This window comes from Morone saxatilis, unplaced genomic scaffold, assembly GCF_004916995.1.
Source record: "Morone saxatilis isolate NCDOM2014 unplaced genomic scaffold, NCSU_SB_2.0 Contig11, whole genome shotgun sequence".
NCBI lineage: Eukaryota > Metazoa > Chordata > Actinopteri > Moronidae > Morone > Morone saxatilis.
This window is the reverse complement of record NW_023339663.1, coordinates 9469725-9491242: the sequence shown is the minus strand read 5'-3', so window position 1 is coordinate 9491242 and position 21518 is coordinate 9469725. Positions and strand designations below refer to the sequence as shown.

Here is a 21518-nt window from a genome sequence, read left to right as displayed (position 1 = left end):
AGATCTCGCAATGCTTTTTTTTTTTTCATTTTTATTTTTTTTTTTCTCGTCACCTCGGGGGCTGCGTACTTTTTTACTTTTGTGTGTCAAAATTTAAAAGCTTTTGTAAAAATGCTCTTAGAAAACACTCTTAACCTTTGAAATCAATCATTTTTGGGAAACAGTGCCCAATACGGTCTATGTAAATGTATACTGTCTCTTTCTTTTTCTCTTCACAACAAATACCATAATGTTGACTGAAACTGTTGTGTCTCTGATTGCTATCAATCTGTTATTATTTTCTGTACTCTCATGTTCAGCTTTTTTTTTTTGTTTTGTTTACAAACTTTTTATTAATTGTGATAAAGCTTCGGGGATATCTTTAAGTCACAAAGAAATATAAAAGATCTCTTTATGCTCTACTCCATCATAAAAAATACGGTTAGACATCAGACTTTCACAACTCCCACACTGTGTATGTTTCCTTAGTTCAGATGAAAGCCACAACCTACGCATGAGTCTAACTACTTTCCTGTATTACATAAAGGATAATTAGTAAGTTCACTTTCTCAAACAAAAAAGGGCAGCCACAATCAAAAGTTTATTTGGTCAGTTTAAAATGTGACACATTGATTTGTGTTGTGAAATTATATGGGGTTGTTTGGCTAGATATAGTGTTTTAGTTTATGATTTAATCTGGCATAGCATGCAGATGCATCACTTGTCCAGAAGATTACTGATAAATTGCCATGAATTTGACACAATTCGAATTATGCACACATTTAGCTGATTAGATGTCGCTTAAAGCTGACTGAAAGCACATGGTAAGACCAGCCATTGTCAAGTTCCTCATCTAAACTGTTGCACTGAATAGGGTTGTTTTCATTAGTGTTGGAAGATAATTTACACCTAAACTTACACAGTGGTGTCAAACATCTTCCAGATACTGCCTTTGTTACCAGGCAGTAGGACAAAAAGTGTGACAAGTGTGATTTTTAAGTCTGACACAGATTCCCTTGAGAAGTAGTGAACCTGGGACTACAGTGATCACATATTTGAGAGTACCACCAGTAGGTAACACATCCCTCATAGACAGGACATAAAATGATTCCCCTGCCAAGCAGTAGGTCTACAATCAAAGACCACTGTTGTCACTGTTAATAGTTTTCTGGTAAACAAACAACACTAACAAAACACCATGCTTAAGGAAAAAAAAAATGTTGGAGAACCATAAACAGTTAATGTAACCAGTTCTGTCGCTACATGCATGAGGAACTTATGTAAGTATATAGTTGTTAGATTGAATTTATAGAGACTAGTCATGTGTGCAATTTCATTAATATCCTATGTAAGTTAAAACCTTTTACAGCTTCATGTGTCTCCTTCTTGACTCATATCAAGAGGTAACTGGACAATGGTCTGACCATAACATTTATTTATATAAAATTTAAGCTGTTTGATACTGTAATCTTTCATTTGTAGTGGAGTGTATATACGTGGTCATACATTTTATTACTCATCACATTTACAGTGTAGCCGTTTTCTGACATGCGTTTCTAATGTCATAAATGTCTGACATGCCATGAAATAAACATCAACAGTACTGGCCAATAACTGCTGTTTGCTTTTTAATTACAGCTTTCTTATATTGTAACATTGTGAATTCTTGTTGGCTCTAATCACCTGTCTGTCCACTTTTGAAACTGCAATGAAATTATCAACTGTGTCTCCTGAAAATTATGTTAATATACAATTAATTTCCACTGACTGATATGATTATCAACACTGTTGATGTAATGACGTATTGTTAATAACATTACATTGGATCTGCACTCCTATGACATTGTCAGACTGATGATGGAGTGAATGAAAGATTGTTTCTTTTTTATTCCATGCATTCTTCTTCATTTTCAAAACCTGGTGCCTAAAATAACCACAATGCAGCTCAACTGCCAACAACTGGGTCAGAGAATCAGGTGTGTTATCCTAGTTGTGGCTAACAGCCTAGCCTCAAGCTTCTAGGTTCAGACAGAGATGAGGAGCTGGCTACAGAGGTCTGGTAAGATAACTTCTTTCTAACTCTTCAGCCCCTAACAGCCTCATTGGTGACATTACATCATTGAGGCAATTTAGCAGATTTCAAACCTGCTTCTGGGGCCATAATAAGACTTCACACAACTTTTTTCACATTTAGTATGCAGTAGTACTTCTGAAGACCTGAGTTATTGTATAGGGTCAGATACAACCACTTGATTAAATAAAGGGAAAGATCATGGTCTGGTCAAGTTCTGGTCAAGTTGCCACTGACTTAAAACACGAGACAAACCTCAATATTCAGCATCAAAGACACAAGCTTTGTACTCATGGCCATCTACCACAAACTTTACTTTTTACTAGGGTCCTAGAACTTTCTACTCCTGGTAATCCAGGCAGAACTACAGTTTGTTTTTTCTTTAATGTTTTAATCATTCTAATTTTGTGACTGTATATATTACATATGACAGTTGTAGATGCAAGTTGTGTATGTATGTATTACAGATGAAAGTTGTAGATGCCAGTTGTGTATGTATATATTACATATGACAGTTGTAGATGCTCACAAAGAGGGGGTAGAAGAACGTGGAGATTTTTTTTTCTCTTGTAAACTTTCTATGAACCAAATCTAATATGGATTTTTCCTTGCAACAATGCTATCCACATAGCCGCATTATGACTGCACGAGGTTGGGCCATGTGCATCTCTATTCATTTGTGATGACAGTGAGTCAGTAGACCTACATGTTACTCACTGAGTACATCTGCCGACTGTGGGTACATCTGCTAAGTAAGAGTCTGTATGAAATCCTACGCACACACAGTTTACTCACAGCACTTGTATTTGTGTGGTGCTGGCTGCTCCACCCCTCAGCAGGCAAGCTGGCATCGACCTTGGGGCGATGCGCTTGATCTTCGCGCACGCCTCACCTCTTAATGATAAAATGAGAAAACTGGGTCGGAGATGTACATTCCCACCAGAAATAGTGGGAAGTTAACATCTTCAGCTGAGCACCAAGACTTCCAACTGGGAAATCATCTCTAAATAAATCAAATGAGTTTCACAAATAGGTGAGGAGCCTATGGGAGGCCCAGGTTTGCTCCTGGGAGGAATGAACAAGTCTGGATGATTAACTGAGAAATGAATGACCTGCTCGTGTATCCACTAGAAACCTACTTGAGCAATCAAATGACTCTAAATTAAATGATATTTGGCACGTTGAGGTTTTTATAGAGACTGATGTTGTTTTTCATGACTATTTATCATCTCTTCTCAAGTCATTCCCCGAAGCAAAGTCTGAAAAATTGTCTTTATTTTCTTTAACCTGAACTTTAAGACAAAGCATGTTCAGATTCGGCTGTCTTCCATACAATCAGCAGAAAATTGAAGAAGTCATATTGTATTTGAAAGAAAAGACACTATTACAATTCATACAATGTCCACTAAATTGGATGAAAGTGAACATTTTGCAAAAACGTCTACAATGGTGCTTTAAACTCGCACCGTTTGCAAAAGAGAGAATAAGAGAGAGACAGAGAGAGAAATCCAAAGAAACCGACGATGCATGCATTAAAAAGAAATAGTAGTCTGCCATGAGATTACAACTCACCAGAGTTGGGATCAGAGTTGCCGTCAGCTTCGGTCCTCTTATCAGGGGAGGCCTGCTCATAGAAGTCGTCCTGCGCCTGCACCAGAGGGAGAGGTTGTGTGAGGAGGGAGCCACTGCCTACAGGCTCGTGGTCCCCCAAACCGCTGTCACTGCAGCTCTCCTGAGAGCCATCCGGCAGGTGAAACGTGACGCGCCGCTGCGACTAGAACCAAGAGCACAAAACAGAGCCTCTGATGTTAGTGCTCTGCTCTGCCTGCTCATTTTTTTTTTGTCCTTTTCACACTATTGTTTTACACTTGCTGTCTGACACACTGAGTACTGATCAGTTCTGCAGTGTGAAATAAGTAGCCTTAAGAGCTTGTCAGAACAATGTAAAATGTATTAAACATTTACAAGTAAGGAAGGCATTGATGAATAAAAGGGTTCATTTCCAGTTTCAGAAGACTGAGAATGATTAACAGGTCTATTTTGACTTGGGCCGAGTTATTGATGGGAAGGGGAGTTAACACATGGTAAATACAGTCACGTTTCACTGCACAATGACAACCAATAACGGCATGCAAATTAAACATCGTGCACTGTAACATAAATTCAGCAAAGTGCAAAATTTGTGAGCCTTTCATGAATGCTTAGTTTAATTAATGTCAGGCGTAATTAATGCAGGCCGTGGAATTTCTAGATATTGGTGGAAGCATATTATTATATTTGTGAGGACTGCTGCAGGGACAGTTAGAGCCTGATTGTTTAGTTTGTGTTGTCGGTTTGTTTGGGTGTTGGCAAAGTCAAAGTGGCCTGCAGAGTTAACAGAAGTCGCCCCCAGGGTGTCCTTCTTTCCACATTCTGCACTCTCACTGAAGAGAGGAATTTCTTAACCCACAAGTGTTCCTGGGACATGTCTTATAGCCCTTCTGTTGGAGATAGGCATGCAAGCAAACACACACACACACACACACACACACACCATCCTTAAAGCCATCCTGATTGAATTTCCAATTGTTAATTCCAAGTGTCTTTTCCCCTTGCTCTAATGACATTTTCCTCAGGCTTTTTCATAAGTCCAGACACAAGCCTCCAGCTAACCTTTCGTGAGCACAGAGAGGTCCCTGCCACATCCTTGCTGATGACAGACAGAGACGGGTTTTACAGTAATTATTGGCAAAAGCAAAGGTCACCCAATCTGCAGTCTAATGCAAATGACCTCATTATATATTTTAGAACTGCTCCAAATGCATGCAACATTCAATTAACCAAAAAGAGGGAATAAAGAAAGAAAAAAAATGGGGTGATGGGGGAGGTGGGGGATTTTCTGGCAGACCTGGGAGACTGTGGGAAAAACAAAAGCTGGCTTCAGATTTAGATGCATCGTGTTTAATTTTCATGAGGGATTGATGGATGGATAGATGTTCTTAAAGTTTTTAATCTTCCACTCAAGATCTGCAAAACTTGTCAGCTGTAACAACCTTGGAGGGAGATGTCAATTCTCACATGCCCAAGGGTGTTGCAGTGACACTCATAATACTCAGCTGACAAAAGGAAGAATGAATTGAAATGACAGGAAATAATGTTTTACGAAATTCAAGGGTGACATCTATGTGTACGTGTCTGTTCGCAAATATTGTATTGGCTTCATTGTGAAAAGGTATGGTAGATTTAATAATATATACTTAGCTTTTTAGGCACTTTTAAAACATTTCCTCATGTTATGTTATGTTAAAAACAGAAAACGGTTGCAATCTCATTCTGTCAGTTGGATAGTATAGAAATAATACCAGTAAGTCCAGTACATATTGCCAAAAATTTAACAATGCAGCCTGGAGTCTCCAATGGCAACAGTGCAGAATCAAGTACAATTAAATGTAAAGGTCTTGTAAAACAGTAGGAATCTGGATAAATGTCACCGTTAATAATTATAAAGAGGCAGATGATCAGATGTGGCATTTCGAATGAAGATGAGATAACGGGGGAAAAAGTCCCCTCTAAGGAGGTTCCCTCCTTTGTTTGTTTGTGCGACAGCTAAAGTATACTGATTAGGCAATGAAGCACTATCAGTTTCACATAAGATGCTATGTGTGTGCAGTTTTTATAGAGAGCCCAGTGAAGCAGAAGGATGAGGCAAGCCTTAAAAATTTGACATGTTTGGTGTATTTGCGCTTAATTAACAGTGGCTTCATATGTGTTTCTTCCTGCTGATGCCAAAGAAGTTGGCCTAAGGCAAGGTAGCCATCTATTCGTTGGCTGCCCTGAAAGTGTCAAACTGGCAATACCAGTACTGGCAGATTTTTAACCACCCCTCTCCAGATTTAAACTGTATATTTTACAACAAAGTAAATGAAAGTAGAATTCAAAGTTTGTGTGTTGTATTATTAGCAAACCTTGAGAATTGGAAGTAGTTAAGAATTCACTGGGACTTATTAGAGATTTTTCCAAAAGGGTTTATAATCTAGTACATGGACATCAGTATAATAGTATTGCATTTTTGAGTATGCAGTAATAAATACATGGAGTGAGTGTATACAAAATGTCAGTGTGACAGTGGAAAATTTACTGCTGTTGCTTGAAGCCCTGGGAAAAGAACAACCATCTTGATTCTCCATTAATCACAATATACAACACGACAAGTGTTGGCAATGATTAAAGCAATTATAACTTTGTATATGTAATTTCCTTTGATCTTCATCTTCTAGTAGAGAAAAAGACTGGCTCATTGGTTTTAACTGTTTTTTTTCGGCCACAGCAGAAGAGGTTTCGTGTAAGAATATGCTGCATAGAAGCCGAAATGATTAAATGATTCAGCCTTTTTTAATAAATATTTCGCTATAACCTGGACTGGTTCAAGCAAAAATGATTTATAATTCATTATTTTACTGTATTAAAGCTTTAAATAAATTACACGCACTATCCGTGTGTTTTATGTGTGTGTCTCCTGTAGGTGTTGTGTGTTTGTCTTTGTGCATATGTTTATTTGTGGGTTTAAGCATGTTTGAAGATATTTGTATTTCTCTGTTGCTGACAGTCACTTGTAGTAACATTAGCATAAGACCGGCTTAAACTATCCCTGCTGCCAGTTTACAAGATATTATGGCTTATCGCGCCTGCTAACCCTTATTATCCGCTTGTTTTTATAATTTGCCTGACCAAACACACTCACTTTAACAAACACAAAGCAAATGGAAGATTTAAATTCCAGCAAGCCAGCAAATTATCAGGAATAGTGTTTGCCCTTCATGGAACGGATGCAATATCAAGCACATTTAAATTAAAATAGGACAGGATATAGCAAATGCCAACTATTTAAAACATCAGTTGCAATTTAATATAAAAAAGGTGTTTTGGTTTCCAACAGTTAACCTAGCTCCATAAAATCTCTTCTACAAAGTTCTAAATGGGTCAACGCACTGTATTAGTATTAAAATAATTATTATCACTATTAGTTGTTGGCAGTGGTGGAAGAGGCATTCACTTCAATGTGAACAGTGACAGATAATTGTTCACACAATAGTAAATTATTATTTTATGTCAAATCTGCAGCCACTTTCATATCTTAACAGCATCTGGCTGGTGGCTGCTGCTAATTCCCCACTCTGATTCTACTAAAGTAAAGGTATTACTTAAAATACTGTAAAAATACTCTGACTGGAAAAGTTAGTCATTAAAAATGTTACTGGAGTATAAATAGGATTACATATAACTGAATTACATAATCAGGATAAAAAAAAGGTAACTAATACATTACAGATGTACCCACAGTTACTTTTTTTGGCCTTCATTGGCTAGGACCGGTGAAGATAGACAGGAAAGAGGGGGAGAGAGAGGGGATGACATTCAGCAAAGGGCCACAAGTCGGATTTTAACCTATGGCAAGGACTCAGCCTTGGTAGGTGGACCACCAGCTCTGTCAGGTAATCTATCAGGGTGCTCCAGACTTGTTACACCACTTTTTCCATTCCCATCTTCTTTAAATAGGTTATATTGTTCTGTTGTATTATAGAACACTTGCATAAATACTTCTTATTGACATTTCTTTTATCTTGTTTTTATTTGCATATTTGGTGCTCAGGTAATCCAGTATTTGTGTTACTTTAACACTTATTTACTTACTGTAACACTTGCATGCAACACCTCTGTTGAAAAGTAACAATCGGTGAAATATAAAGAATCACTGCGCAGTAAAGACGCAATCCCACAGAACACAAAACTGATACAACTTTGGTTTTATGTGACAGAAAACAAATAGGGATAGGGCTTATGACTCTGAGCACAAGCTTTTTCTTTTCTCTGTTTCCCTGCCTTTCTCCTCCTGAGTGTAGCCATATGGAGCACAGTGTGCAAGTCAAAAACAACTTCTGTGTTATATTGTGTTCCAAATGAACACAATACAACACTAAATTTCTATTAGGCAGACGTTTAATGAGAAGAAGCACACACTGAGTAGACGCGCATGCACAAACACACACACTCACAAAATAATGCAACCTTCTCACCTCCACAAATAATCTTATCTAACAGCAGTCTGACACCTGCGGTGAGAGAACACTTCCCACGAGTCCGTTCTCACAATCAGACCACTGAGGGAGATCAGTCAACCAGGAAAACAAAACTCACAAAAAGATCTCTTTCTCTTTCTCTCTCTGCCCTGCTCTCCCACTCTTTCTCCTTCCCTTAGAGACCAAAGGTGCTGTGCCATCTGCTGGCCACCTTGGAAAATACATTTTTTATCAATAAAAGGCCAGAAATGCGATTGTCTTCTTTGTTCCAGTGGTCATGCTGATTGATTTTTTTCTTCCTCTGTCACTCCCTCTCTTTGTTACACCTTTGCACTGCCATTGCTGTATTTCAACAGCAGCGAAATGTCACAGCTGAGTCTTACTTGATGCTATTAGCCATTAAATAAAATAATAATATTATATATATATCATTTTTTTCATTTTTTTAAAATTTTACATTTCAGTATCATAATATATTCCCACAGTTTTCATCAGCATTCCGACAAACTGTAAGATTCCATAAAACATCAAATTGAGTTAAACATTAGTAGATGATAGACACTGCCTCCTGTCAACATAACATTTGTATTTCCTTTGGGATCATCCATAAGATGCTGTACAATCTTAGTCAGGCAGGGCTCTATTTTGATGACATAAACACAGTCAAAAACAAGCTTTTCAAACTGCTTAAAAAAGATGAAAGACACAGAGATAAAAAGAGTTCCCAAACTTGTTTCTGTAAGCAACACTGAAATAAAAAGTGACAAATAAATCACAATCTCCCCCGTCTTTGATTCTGACTCTAATATTGACGTAGTCTGCTCCTGCTGCCTCTCCAGAGTCTAAGTGTGCTGCCTTCTGCTTTTCATCATTAAATCATAGCTAGGCAGTTCTGAGAAACATCTGCATTCTGCCACATCCACAATGAAGCCCAATCAGTCACTCCCTCGCTCTTCGGTTTGCCACAAACACACACACAAACACAACGATACATAAATCTCAGTCACATCTGACCCATTTCCCAAATTGCAAGCTTGGAAAAGTGGACATGTGTGCGTATGTGAGTGTGTGTGTATGTGTGTGTGTGGGGGTGTGTGTTTTATGTCTAACAGTAGCGTCTTTGTGTAAGTCATTTACAGAACACTTGCTTAGCATGTGATTATCAGCACAGTCCATCATTTTGACTCTTTCTGGGCTAAATGATCTTACGCAGATTTATTGATGCAGTCTACAGCATGCATTCTTATTTATCCTTCAGCCATTTATTGTCTAACCCACATAGGAGACACTGAGACATTTTTTTTTTCTCATTAAAAAGCATACATCCATGTGTAGTCATACAGTATGTCTGTCACCAGACTCGCAGTCTCACCTACCATCTTTCACAGATGACGGGGTGACAGGTGCTGCGACAAAATCCCTCTTGCTGATGCCCTCAAAGTCCAATTTGTTTTCGTTTCATCTGTCTACACCTCCTTAATTAACTCCATTTTATCCTACTTCCATGCATTAGCATGAGCACCCGCACTGTTTTTATGTCATGCTTGATGACAGAGGATGTCAAACACTACAGTTAAACATTAAATAAAGAAATTATTTGATTATTTTGGAAGATGCTTAAATTCTCTGTATAGCTGAGGGGAACTGTAGAGTCGTGTGAAACATCTTAGTGGGTTTGTCACTACAGAGTCAATATTTTTTTTTTTTCCACATTGTTAATATAAAAAATATTCATTAGAGCAAGGACTAAAGGATTTTAGTCCTTGCTGATTTGTCAACATCTGTGTTGACGGGTGGTAACAGCAAGTGTATTTTAATAATACGCGTCAAAGCATTCCATTTTTTACACTTCAACCTCTAGGGGGCGGCAAATTGCATTGAGCGGCTACTGTGTAAGAAAAAAAAAAGAGCAACACAAAAGAGGAACAGAATCTGTTTATAGCAAACCCAACCAAACTGTGGGTATCTCAGATGATCCTGTCACGTTACTTTAACAAAGAAGAATAGAGAAGACTGTCCACAACATCATCCAACATGCTGAACTTATGATTAAATGTTTCCTGTGGCTATTGTGCACAAACACCAGCCATTCATAGTATCAACAATTGGGTTGATGAAAATTTTAAAGATTATAACTTTAAAGTTAAGCAAGAATGTTGTGAAACATTGTGTACTAGTCATAAGATTACTGAAATCCACTGGAGATGTTGAAGTGCGTAAGGTTATTTACCCTTTGACTATATAGCCTCTAGCCATGTTAAAGCCTCTATGTGTAGGATTTGACTCTGGTACACAGACATGAATGAGCTGAAAGCAGAAACTCATATAATGCACTATTGCATTTTTTTAAATGGAATTATTTAATTATTCTAGAACAAAAGTATTATTACCAGCAAAAAAGATACTGAAAACAGGTTAAATGTTACAATCTAAAATCAAATCTAAAATCTAAAATCAAATACCTAGTGGCATGAAACTTTTGTAGCCAAGGCAAGTGCAAGAAGTCCACTCTCCACTTCATAAGCTTGAGGAACAAACCTTCTAGGATTATTTCTGTCGACTTCAGGATAGCTTTCTAAGTATCTGAAGTCAGGCCTAAACTTTAGCTAACAGGCGGTGGTTGAGCTGACCAAGTCTGACACCAGAGGCTGCCTACAGCTAAAAAATGAATACATTGCCTAAGCATGCATGTCTAACTTTTATATACAGTAGTTATCTAACCTACAGATGGGCTTCCCAGCTCCCTCTGGCTGGTATACGCGACATCAGTGGCGGACATACAGGGTTTTACATTTAACGCATTAGTTATTGAAAACACAACCAAAAATTACTAAACAGAATTTACCTGAACAGGCTTCTTTAGAGGGATAACATTTCATTTATAATTAATAATGTTCTCTAACACCACCCGGGGCTACATCTAGACATCTTAGGCTCATCTACTCCTTTTTTCTCTCCACCCTGCAGTGACCTCTTTCCTTTTCTGATGGATTTCACCACCCTCACCTTCTACATCTCCCTCTCCCTCTACGTCCTCACTCTGGTGCGCTGTTAAATAACCTGACTTGGCTGAGTGAGAACTGTGAGACAGGAGTAGTTCAACCAGCTTCCCTCTGTGCCTTAAGCAGAGCTGAAGAAACCTGTGCAACTGCCACAGAGCATTAGCTACAAAGTTAACCACTACTGACTCACTCATCGGTTCTACCCTCTGCCGACATCCACAGCCATAAAATGAGAGACACAGCAATTCTTCTCTATGTGTGTCTCCTGCATCAGGATGAAGGATTTGACACTCAGAGACAGTTAACTACAGAGCAGAGCAGGCTAGGCCCTGAGCACTGAATGGGGAAGCTTGATGTGTTTATGAGTTACAGTCCATGTGATCTTTGTGCTGCACTCAGCTGTAGACAGTATAGTCACTGTTCTGTGGCACTATGGTGGGTGTTAGTTTTTTATTTAAATCCTACAAATGATTCTGAGACACTAAAAGAATGAATTTGAAATATTAAAATGTAATCAAAATAAATACTTACATTCATGTTGCATTAAAAGGTACATTTTTAATTGTGCTCATGCAGAACCAAAACATAATCGCAGTGTACTCGATGATTCATAATGACCTACAACCCTATTAGCTGTCATGAAATCCTATTTGTGATTCCATTACACCAAACAGGTACAGAAGCACACATTTGTTTAGTTGCATCTCTGTTTATCCTGCGGAAATAATGGCTATTTACACAGCCATGATTATCCAGCTTTGAGAGATCAAATGTAAATCGATGCAGCAGGGAGGTCTGGTTGATTTTGGCAACTGGTGATCAAAATTTCTTGGTTTTTGATGGGATTTGCTCAAAAATATAAGGATTTTGAGATTGTTTTTGTTTGTTTCCAGAACAGCAAGCAAACAGATCTAGATAACTGGACTTTTCTCTGTTTATTTTTGTTTATCTTGTTAATAATAACAGCTGAAGGATAGCTCAGTATATTAAAACCTTTCTACGGACTCAATTCGGAATTTCCTGTCAACAGTATATGCGTGTAATTTGCACCAGTTATGGCTGTTTCTGCCCATGCCCAATTTTCTTCACCTGAAATTGGGGGCTTAGAAGGACAAAAACTTAAATTCTGTATAATTACAATGTTAATAATTAGCAGTCATATAAATACATACATGCCGACATAATACATTCCTTGACTGTGCCTTTTTTGTCAGTAAACGCAGCTCTGCCAAAATCAGACCAATGAGCTGTCTTAGCTATAGACAAAACAAAAAAAACAAAACATTGTTTTTTATATCTTATTGCACTTCCCTCTTTGTTTGCTTATCCCTGTTAACAATAAATTAGATTTTATGTCTTTCTCTGTTAATGGAAGCAGGTATTATGAGGGTGTTAATCTAATAAATTTAGGTAATGCGCAACTAATCCACACGTTAAATTCATAAGCTTCTACATTATCACAATCTCTCATTTAGAAGCTGAATCCAACTTAGAAAAATTAGTGAAGTGCTTCAAAGTGCTAAAACCTAATGACATGGACAACAACAGATTAGACTCATACTGCAGCTTAAAGACAATCTGTATGCATTATAGCTGCTGTTTAAAGACAATGAAGCAATAAAAGGCTATGCATAACAATATCTCTCACTTCTCTAACCAGCATCTTTAAGTTATGGCGAGGCATTAATTGAAAAGCAATTGCTGAATTGTAGACCACACTAATAGGAATGTTCCACTATAACAGAATCTAATTGTCACTGAAATATTAAGAGAAGGACATTTTATAATCTCTATCTGTGTTAAATCACTTGACAAGGTAACTTATAACCACTCCCAAAAGCAGCAGATGTTCATGCCACTTGATAACAGGACGAAAGTGATAACAGAAGTGATGTCTGATGCTAAAGCACCATGGCAAGGTGTTGGCAGTGCCATTAAATATCACTATCGACACCATGCGCTTACAGTATGTGCCAGCCATCATGGTGTTATGGGCATACACACCAGACATGCTTGTCATGTGTATACTGAGATGCAAAATGTTTAAAATGTGGATTGCACATTTGTATTGAGAAAAAGTATTCTACAAAAACATGCACATTGCCAAAGACTGAAATAGATGCATGAAGGTTTGATATGCACAAACGGAAATCTCCATTTTTATTCTCTTGATTTACGTTTTTTTGTTTTGTTTGTTTGTTTCTTTTTTATTGTGCACTCCAGGGAATATCAACCAAATTGCTTGTTTTGATAAGATATCTCACTTTTATATTTTCATAAATCCTGTGTTTTTATTGTGCACACTAGGGAATATTAATCAAACAGGTGTTGAGATATTACATGAATGAATGATATTTTTCTATGCTTTTGCAAGTTAACTCTTCAACCTATACAACAATGTGCGCAGATATATTTTCCAGTGTTTGATGTATACTGTATTATATGTCATATAAATGCATAACCTATACCATATGGCAGATCACTTTTTATTATTAATGCATCAATTATTGTAGAAAACCAAAGCTGTTTCATACTAATCCTCATTGCACCACACTACACTGGATTAGTAAAACATCAGTTATACACACCTGCTGTTTTGTCATTTCACCCATCAGGAAATTAGAAACTAACTTTTTCCGAGAGGACAGTCACAGTGAGGGAAATACAATTAAGCTCAATCCTTAATAATTAATTTTATGGTCAATGATCTTACCAACAATTATTTCTGATGCAACTAATCATCTGGAAAATAAGAATCACCCAGACCTTTTTCCATTTGTTTTGTTGCCAAGCAGCCAGCAATTTCCCTCCAATAGTTTATAGTTGATAGCAAGGCGCCAGCATAATGCATAGTGGTGGATAGTGTGTCGCAGTGCATAATTTGTTTTTGTTTGTATGTGATCGGCTGCCCGTTTGCATTTTGGGAGACTGTCACAGAAAAGGAACACTTCTTTCTCTGTGTGTGTTTTTGTTTTTTTCACTGATGGAAAACCATTCAGCCAAAATGTAGACCAAAGCAGCATTATATGTTTATGTACAGTAGCAGAGGTGCAATTTTCAGCATTGCTGAATTTCTAGAAAATTATGTCTTATATTTTTACCTTTATTGTGAACATGTGGCAGGATGGAGATTTTTTTTTATTTGATCAACAGAGGGAGAAAAAAGAGACACAAAGATTAAAAAAGAATGAATATTAATGGACCAGAATATATACGTTATCTGTTTTGTGAGGTACATAAAGGAGAATCTTAATGGCTCTCCTTAAAGATCTTTTGTTAGACTTTTCTTTAGGTTTAAAACACTGAATAGAAATCCAAATGAAGAGTAATATGACACAACATACATGAAAATAATTATGTTTTTCTCTGTAATTGGTTTTCAAATAGTGCTGACTAAGCTTATAGACGGTCAAGGCTGTTCTGAGTTTGTGTCATTAAGAAGTTAACACAAAATAATTAATTTGTAACAATGTCCTCAAAAGCACAACAAAATTAAACAAATTAAGTAAAAAAGCAGCATATTCAACTTGCATTTCTTTTTGTTTGTTTAATTATTTCCCTAATTTCGTTAAGAAACCCACTGCACCACCACATAGCACAGCATTGGATGCAGCTGCAGCCCATTGAAGACTTAATAAGTTGGCCAACCAACAGGGCATTTCCCTCAGGACACCTTTGATTTGTTTCTCATAAATACAGATTCATTGAAACATACAGTATACTATTTTGTTTTCAACAAATGTCTGCTTCCCTCAACACCTGTTCTCTACAAATATCATTGGTGCTCCATCATTGCAGTGATGGCACACTAACATCACTGTTTCAATCACTAGACTGTGATGTTGCTTCCTGGTTTGACAGTTGGCTTTAAATATACAGCATTTTCCATGCTGCTAGGTTTCTCCACTGAACAGTTGTAAGGCTTGTTGCCACTGTCTCTATTGTCAGTTCAGCTGAAGTCTCCCCACCATTTCTGGCCTAACACAGGAGGGTCCCCTAAATAATGTACAGTGGACGCAATGTTGACTACTTATATTCCAGTAAAATATGGAAAACTCTTAACACTTTAAAATAATATTGCCCACAATGTTCTCTGTGACTGTGAAATAGACAAAACATGCACTGCATCCTAAGTATAAGCATCAATCTCACTTTGTTCTTCCTGTTCATGTTTGAACTTTTCGTTTTATTTTCCTCTTTGGCCAGCTTTCTCTTTTTCTATGCAGTTCTTTTGTGACCCACAAAGCCACAGCTTCTATAGTCTAAGTACTTACACCCACAGCCTGGGGCAAGATGCCCTGATTTCCCACAGCGGGAGAAAGGCTTTCCTGTGACGGCCATGTCTTTTATACCGGTGGTCAGGTTGTGCAGGTAGATTGATGTACTCAACTCCTGATCTTCTATAACCACCATCCCCTCTGACATACAATCTCTATGGCATTTTCTAGTTTGAGGTTATCTTCAGTTAGAAATCACCTTTGAATAATTTTAATAAGCAACCAATATACCAATGTCACACATACTGTACTGTCCAAGCAGACGAATGTTTCCAGTTTTAATCTTTTGAGTTTAGGGAAGAGGCTTGCTTGATTATGGCCTTGATGGGTAAAGTCATGTCTGATAGTTACATAGTACAGTAAAGGTGACAGAAGCCACTAGGGACAAATGCGGATTTGCAGTAATACGTAGTGTCAGTGAAGCTTTGTAAATGCAGATGACAGATCATCTGTGTGCAGCCTTGCACCATCTCTGTAGCCATCAACTCGACAGCCTGGAGGCTGTTTTTGCTCAGTGGTCTAGATGTCAGCTGAACAGGCCAAGATTGTGTGTCTGTCTCCCTGGAAAGTTTTTAACTACAGACAATAAGTAAATGGTGTAATCCATGCCAAAAAAGGGATACTTACTTGACTTTCAAAGAATTTAAGTAATCTTAAAGCTGAATTGGATAACAGACTGTATTTTTATTTGACAGTCTCACATATAGACCCTGTATTGTACAAAGAGTAAAAAAACTGTGCAAAATGGTACCGTATCCAAACTGTGGACCTTCCTCAGGCCAAAATCTTAAAATAGCATGGTTTCCCCCACTGTAACTGAAATAGCTGACCAAGTCAATTTATATACCACAATTTTGGAAGGTGTAATGGAACTCTGAGCAGGAATAATAGCATATCTAAGGAAAGGCAGCTTCCAGCACTTATCCCGCAGTTAAAATCAGAAATCAGATTGCCATCATGGCAGAAAAAAAAAACATTTTTAGTGTGACAGCTTGAACAGATCTCAAATATTCATACATTTAACTGTATTACAAAGTAAAGGAACCCATTTAAACCCTGTCACTTAATGCTGAGAAATCCCACAATCAGAGTAAGCCAGGTGCCGAATTCCTGGTTTAGGCTGCAGGCTTGTCACATAGCCCCATAATATGAAGGTGTCATTCCTTCGCAATAATATTTTCAGATTGGCAAAGAGATATGCTTTCCAAGTCAGGGATATACACTCAAAATAATGTTTGCTCTTGAAGAATATCCTGAAGCAGTAACTTATTACACATCTAGTAATAAAATCCCTAGAGAGAGAAAAACAAGGATGTCTGAGAGTTACATAAACTGTAACACAAGCTCAGCTATAAAGATGGGTACCTCAATTCCCTATCCATATAAAAGAGAACTAAATGACACAGACTCAAAACAACTGGTATATAAGTGTTTGTGAATTTGCATGTTTTCACTTGGGACCCTCTTACAACCTGCCAAATAATATTCCAGCTGGAATACTGCACTGCCATCATATAAAAAAGCGATGTATATTGGTTTTTCCATCCCTTGTTACCAATTTATGACAGAACAGCAAGGGGAGAAAGACAATATTGGTCTGAGGAAAATGGGGATGACAGACAGGACCAAGAGAGAGAAAAAAAAAAAAAAAAACTAGGATGAAAGTCGCAATATTAGTTTAAAGAGACAGCTGCAATATTCAAACAATCATTCACAAGAGCTGACTCCAATGGCTCACTGGCAGCGTGTAAACAAACTTAATGTCTACAGCCTGTATCACCATGAATCTCATAACCCGTCTTGGCCCTGAAGCCTTTTCTCAGCCTCCCCCACAAGTCCAGTGGCTTATCACATAAACGATTATTGACTGCTTTGCAAGCCATCAATACCATCAGTGCAGTTTTACATATGGTAAGCCCAGCAACTCTATCATAGTAAGCCAGTAGAGGCAGGAAGCTGCTATAGGGATACACCAGGTTCTACAATGAGAATAAAAGGGTCTGTGGTGGCATTTTCTGCAGAACTGCTGAGTCTTTCAATTTAAATGTGGGTTAGTCTGGATTACTGTAAATGTTCATTTCGTTGGCTGAGACTGTTCTGTGGACAGGGGTATGAATTTAATTTACTTAACAGAGATTCCTGGATATGTCTGTTAAGTCACTTTGAAGGTAAAAGAAAGGGCAGAAAAGTCCAGTATTAACTGAATTGCTAAAAAACTAAAGCTCATGTAACATGGCTGTGTGCTGGTGCAATGTATTGGTATATAACATGGTGCCTCAGGTCTTGCAGCTGAGCCAAAACAACTTAATGGATTAATTGGGAACCAACAGAGATAATTAGGCCTTTGGGGTTGTATGATTCCACCCCTCGTCGACTGTTGCCTCAGAACTGTGATGTAGTGCGTTCCTGCTGTGTAATCGAGATAATTAGCAAGAATGTTGTGTCACTGTCCAAAGATTAGCAAAAGGGAAAGGCCAAACAAGGCTCATTAAAATGTGGTTCCAACCTAGAAAGATTTGAGAGGATTTACTGTCAGAGATTGTGTCTTGTTTTCATTTACCTTAGTTGTGTCTTTAGAGGAGTGAGGGATGCAGAGATGAAAGATTGTACTTTTTCATCTCATGATGAGCATTGTTCTCTTCAATCATACCACAAAGAAACACTGCAGTTAGAGCAATTGGTCCAACCTTTAACTTGGCAGCCACTAACTAGTATCCACACAAACACACTGCAGTGCAACAATTTATTTAGCTCATATGATGCACACTACTGTCATATATTTGTTTCCCCTAAGGAGAAATTACTATGGATAGCTAGCTGTTAGCTGAGACTAACTGAGCCAGGGCTTCAGTTGTTTACTGTGCTCCTATTATTGAATGCCAAGGTGTCCTTCTGTGAGGCTGACAGGCACTGAGTAGTAGGCCAAATTGATTGGTCTGCTCTTGCCCACCAAAAGGACCTGAACTCAATTTGCTTGTGATGGCTTCAATTTCCTGGCTGGACAAAATCCCCCCACTCCTCTCTCCCTCGCTCTCTCTCTCTCAGCATCCCTTCCTCGCTCAAGAGCTGTCATTTAATTTCATTACTCAACAGGGGAGGTTCATGCCCTGTCACATTTGTCTGTCTTTCGTCCCTCCCTGTTCATGTGAACCTTACCAAGAGCTACAGAAAAGAAAGACTTGTTTTTAAGACACCAGTTGTTTTAGCATGTCTTGAAATAGTATCATTTGCAGTTTTTGCCTGGCGACATCCAAACCAAACCATGGTGAGTTTTCATTTACAGAGGGATGGTAGCTTGATCCTCATCTGCCCTCTAGATGAAAGATGCAAGTGGGTACATTTTTAAGATAAGACGCATTTTTTAGGATGTCCAAAGATGAAAGCAGAGACATAATACAGTCTACATGAACATACTGCCTGCCTTCATTTGGGCGTGGTGTGTAAAATAACTGGGGGACTGTGGTGAACAGATATGCTGTCAGATTTTTGTCATCTCCATGTCATTACTCCTGCCAGTATTCAGCTGGTTATTCAAGAGAAGGTCATCAAAGGTTAGACTAATTCAGGGCTTGCTTTACAAAGCTTATTTTCTTCCACAACATTTCTCAGGAGCAAAGACCTAATTTGCTTCTCCCACCATACTGTAGCAACATCTTGTAAACTAATTTCAGATGCACAAAATGCCCGCATGGTCAAAGGCTGATTAGAAAGAAAACAGGATCTAATGCTGCAGTCAAGCATATAGGTCTTTGAAGTGATTACCTTACATGTTTTGGCCTTGCTTTTGTTGCTTTAAGATAAACATGTGGAGCCACTCAGCATATGCCAGCTTATGTCAAGATGAAAGATTTTACAAGCCATTATCAGAAACCAGCAGATTGTACTCAGGGTATTAGCTGGCCTCAGAAATGTGCTACAACTGCAAAGATCTTGCTCTGATTTCAGACACTATGGATAGGGGGTCAGCCTCTCAGCACTTTTAGATGATCTAGATGACAGGCAGGAGATTAACACTGGCAAAATGTGAGGTCCTAAAGATAGGTAATCACATACTGTACAATATAATAGGAAAATAGCCTAAAATGTTACCTTGCTTTTTTGATCGACAATCATGTTTCTTCCTTTCACCGTCTAATACAAGCAATTAAAAAATCCTTATAATTATAAAATAACACAAAAACAGACATCAAAAAAGGTTGAGGGGGGACATGCAACATCCTCCTACTGCAACCTTTGTATCATTTTCTCTTGCTTTTACTCCTCTTTGTCTCAGAGGATATGCTCTCTTCTGGGTGTATTTACCAGCGGTCTTACAAGCTTTTACCTCCAGGAAACAAGAGGCTGATCTGGCTCATATTTTACAATGATTCATCTCGCTCAGTATCAACCACGAGGCATAAATGCGATACAACCAAATTAAGGCCGCTCAGCCAGACAAACAAGCTGGGGAATTTCAAACCTATGCCTTTTTTTCATTTAGCTTCAAGAGCCACTGCAATTTATCGCTGTATTAAGACTGATTTCTTAAAGCTGTTTTTCATGTTGTAGCTGTTGTTTCCCTTCTTTCATTTTTTTATTTCAAAGGCAGCACAATACAAAAGGTATTACTACACATAAATTCAATGGCTGCACACTTGCAGTAAGTTCACTTTTTTTTCAGTGCAGCAGTAAATGTCTCTAGGTCTTGAACATAAGTGTAGCTCTGGTGTGTTTGCATAATCAAACCAAAATTAAATTTCAAAATGACTGAGAAAATACAACATCAAAGAAATGACTGCCTCTAAAACATCAACACTTATCATTGTATCTGAGCACAGTGACTGATCCACATATCGAACTTATATTCTATTCATAAGCAGCCCCACATGCTTTGAGCTGTTTGATCAGCTAAAGCAGGATGACTTCTGCAGAGTGTGTGTTTAGTCTGCACAGACACGCTATGCCCCGCCATCGCTGGAGGTGTCCGTTCTGGCTCTCTTCAAGTGAATCAAAAAGCCCCAGAGGGACAAAGCCAGAAGCTTATCCATTGTGTATGGGGAACAAGGGAAAAAAGCACCCTGTAAGTGCAATGAAGGGGGAGAGCAAGCTGGACACTAAAGAGTCTACTTAGCTCCAGGGAAATTACACAGAAACATACTAAGAAATTGCACTGAAATATAGAATCTTCTTTTCTTTGTTTCTCCATATCCATCTATTCCACATGGTGAAATAATAATTTCCATTATCTTATCGATCCCATCATCAGCCAGAGAGGAAGACACTGCAGGATTATCTTTTTTTCTGTGACTCTGAGATTATGTAGGGGATATGGGTGATCTCCCTGTTTACTAATAATGCTCCATTATTACCTTTTTTTAAACAATTTTGTAAATACAAATATTAAAGTCTGGTTGTAATTATGCTGCCGTTCACCAAAATTACAAAGGGTTTATAAGATGTGCAGCCTGTAGTAAAATGTATTGTACTCAAAATAGCCTGGACAAATGATACTATACATGTATACATTCTGTCTTAAATTATTATTGCATAAACCTAATAGCAATGATGTTTTCCAAAAAAAGGTGTGATGTTTGATGTCTTGAATGTTATAATTACAAGTTTATATCTGCAAAAAATGAATATAGTACCTATAGCACTTGATTACTATTGAAAAGAGCTTACACTAAAGCTTTTCCTATTATTTTCTTTTTTTAATTATTAAAGTGAAAATGGCGATGTTAGGAACATATTCTGCATGAAAATATTTAATCCATCCACTATTGTCAAAAGCAATGTTTTTATTATTTGCAGATTTATGGTAATTTATTTATTAAGGTAGATATATAGTAGAATTTCATTATTTTCTGTGTCGTGCCACTCTAGCTAGTGTATTTACTTCTGTGCTCTACCACATTACACACTATGTTACTGTTTGTGTCATGACCACAATTTCACTTTCCAGAAATGTTTGGTAATAGGCTTCAATGAAAACAATGTTTTGTGACAAGTAAGACTCAATATGTTGTAATTCAAGACAGTTTTAAAGCCTTCAGCATACATTTGTCTATTATTATTATTATTATTATTATTATTATTAGTAGTAGTAGTAGTAGTAGTAGTAGTATTATTTATTTGATTTTTAGTAAAAAGGTTT

General features: G+C 37.7%; 1 protein-coding gene across 1 annotated transcript in view; it reads right to left on the bottom strand.

Moving 5' to 3' along the window:
- The window catches only part of LOC118321099 (protocadherin-9), a 187846-nt gene that overhangs the window by 56197 nt on the left and 110131 nt on the right, over positions 1-21518 (bottom strand). Inside the window, exon 4 of the mRNA XM_035652292.1 lies at positions 3623-3824. Within this exon, the coding sequence (XP_035508185.1) occupies positions 3623-3824 (202 nt within the window). The remainder of the gene's footprint in view (positions 1-3622; positions 3825-21518) is intronic.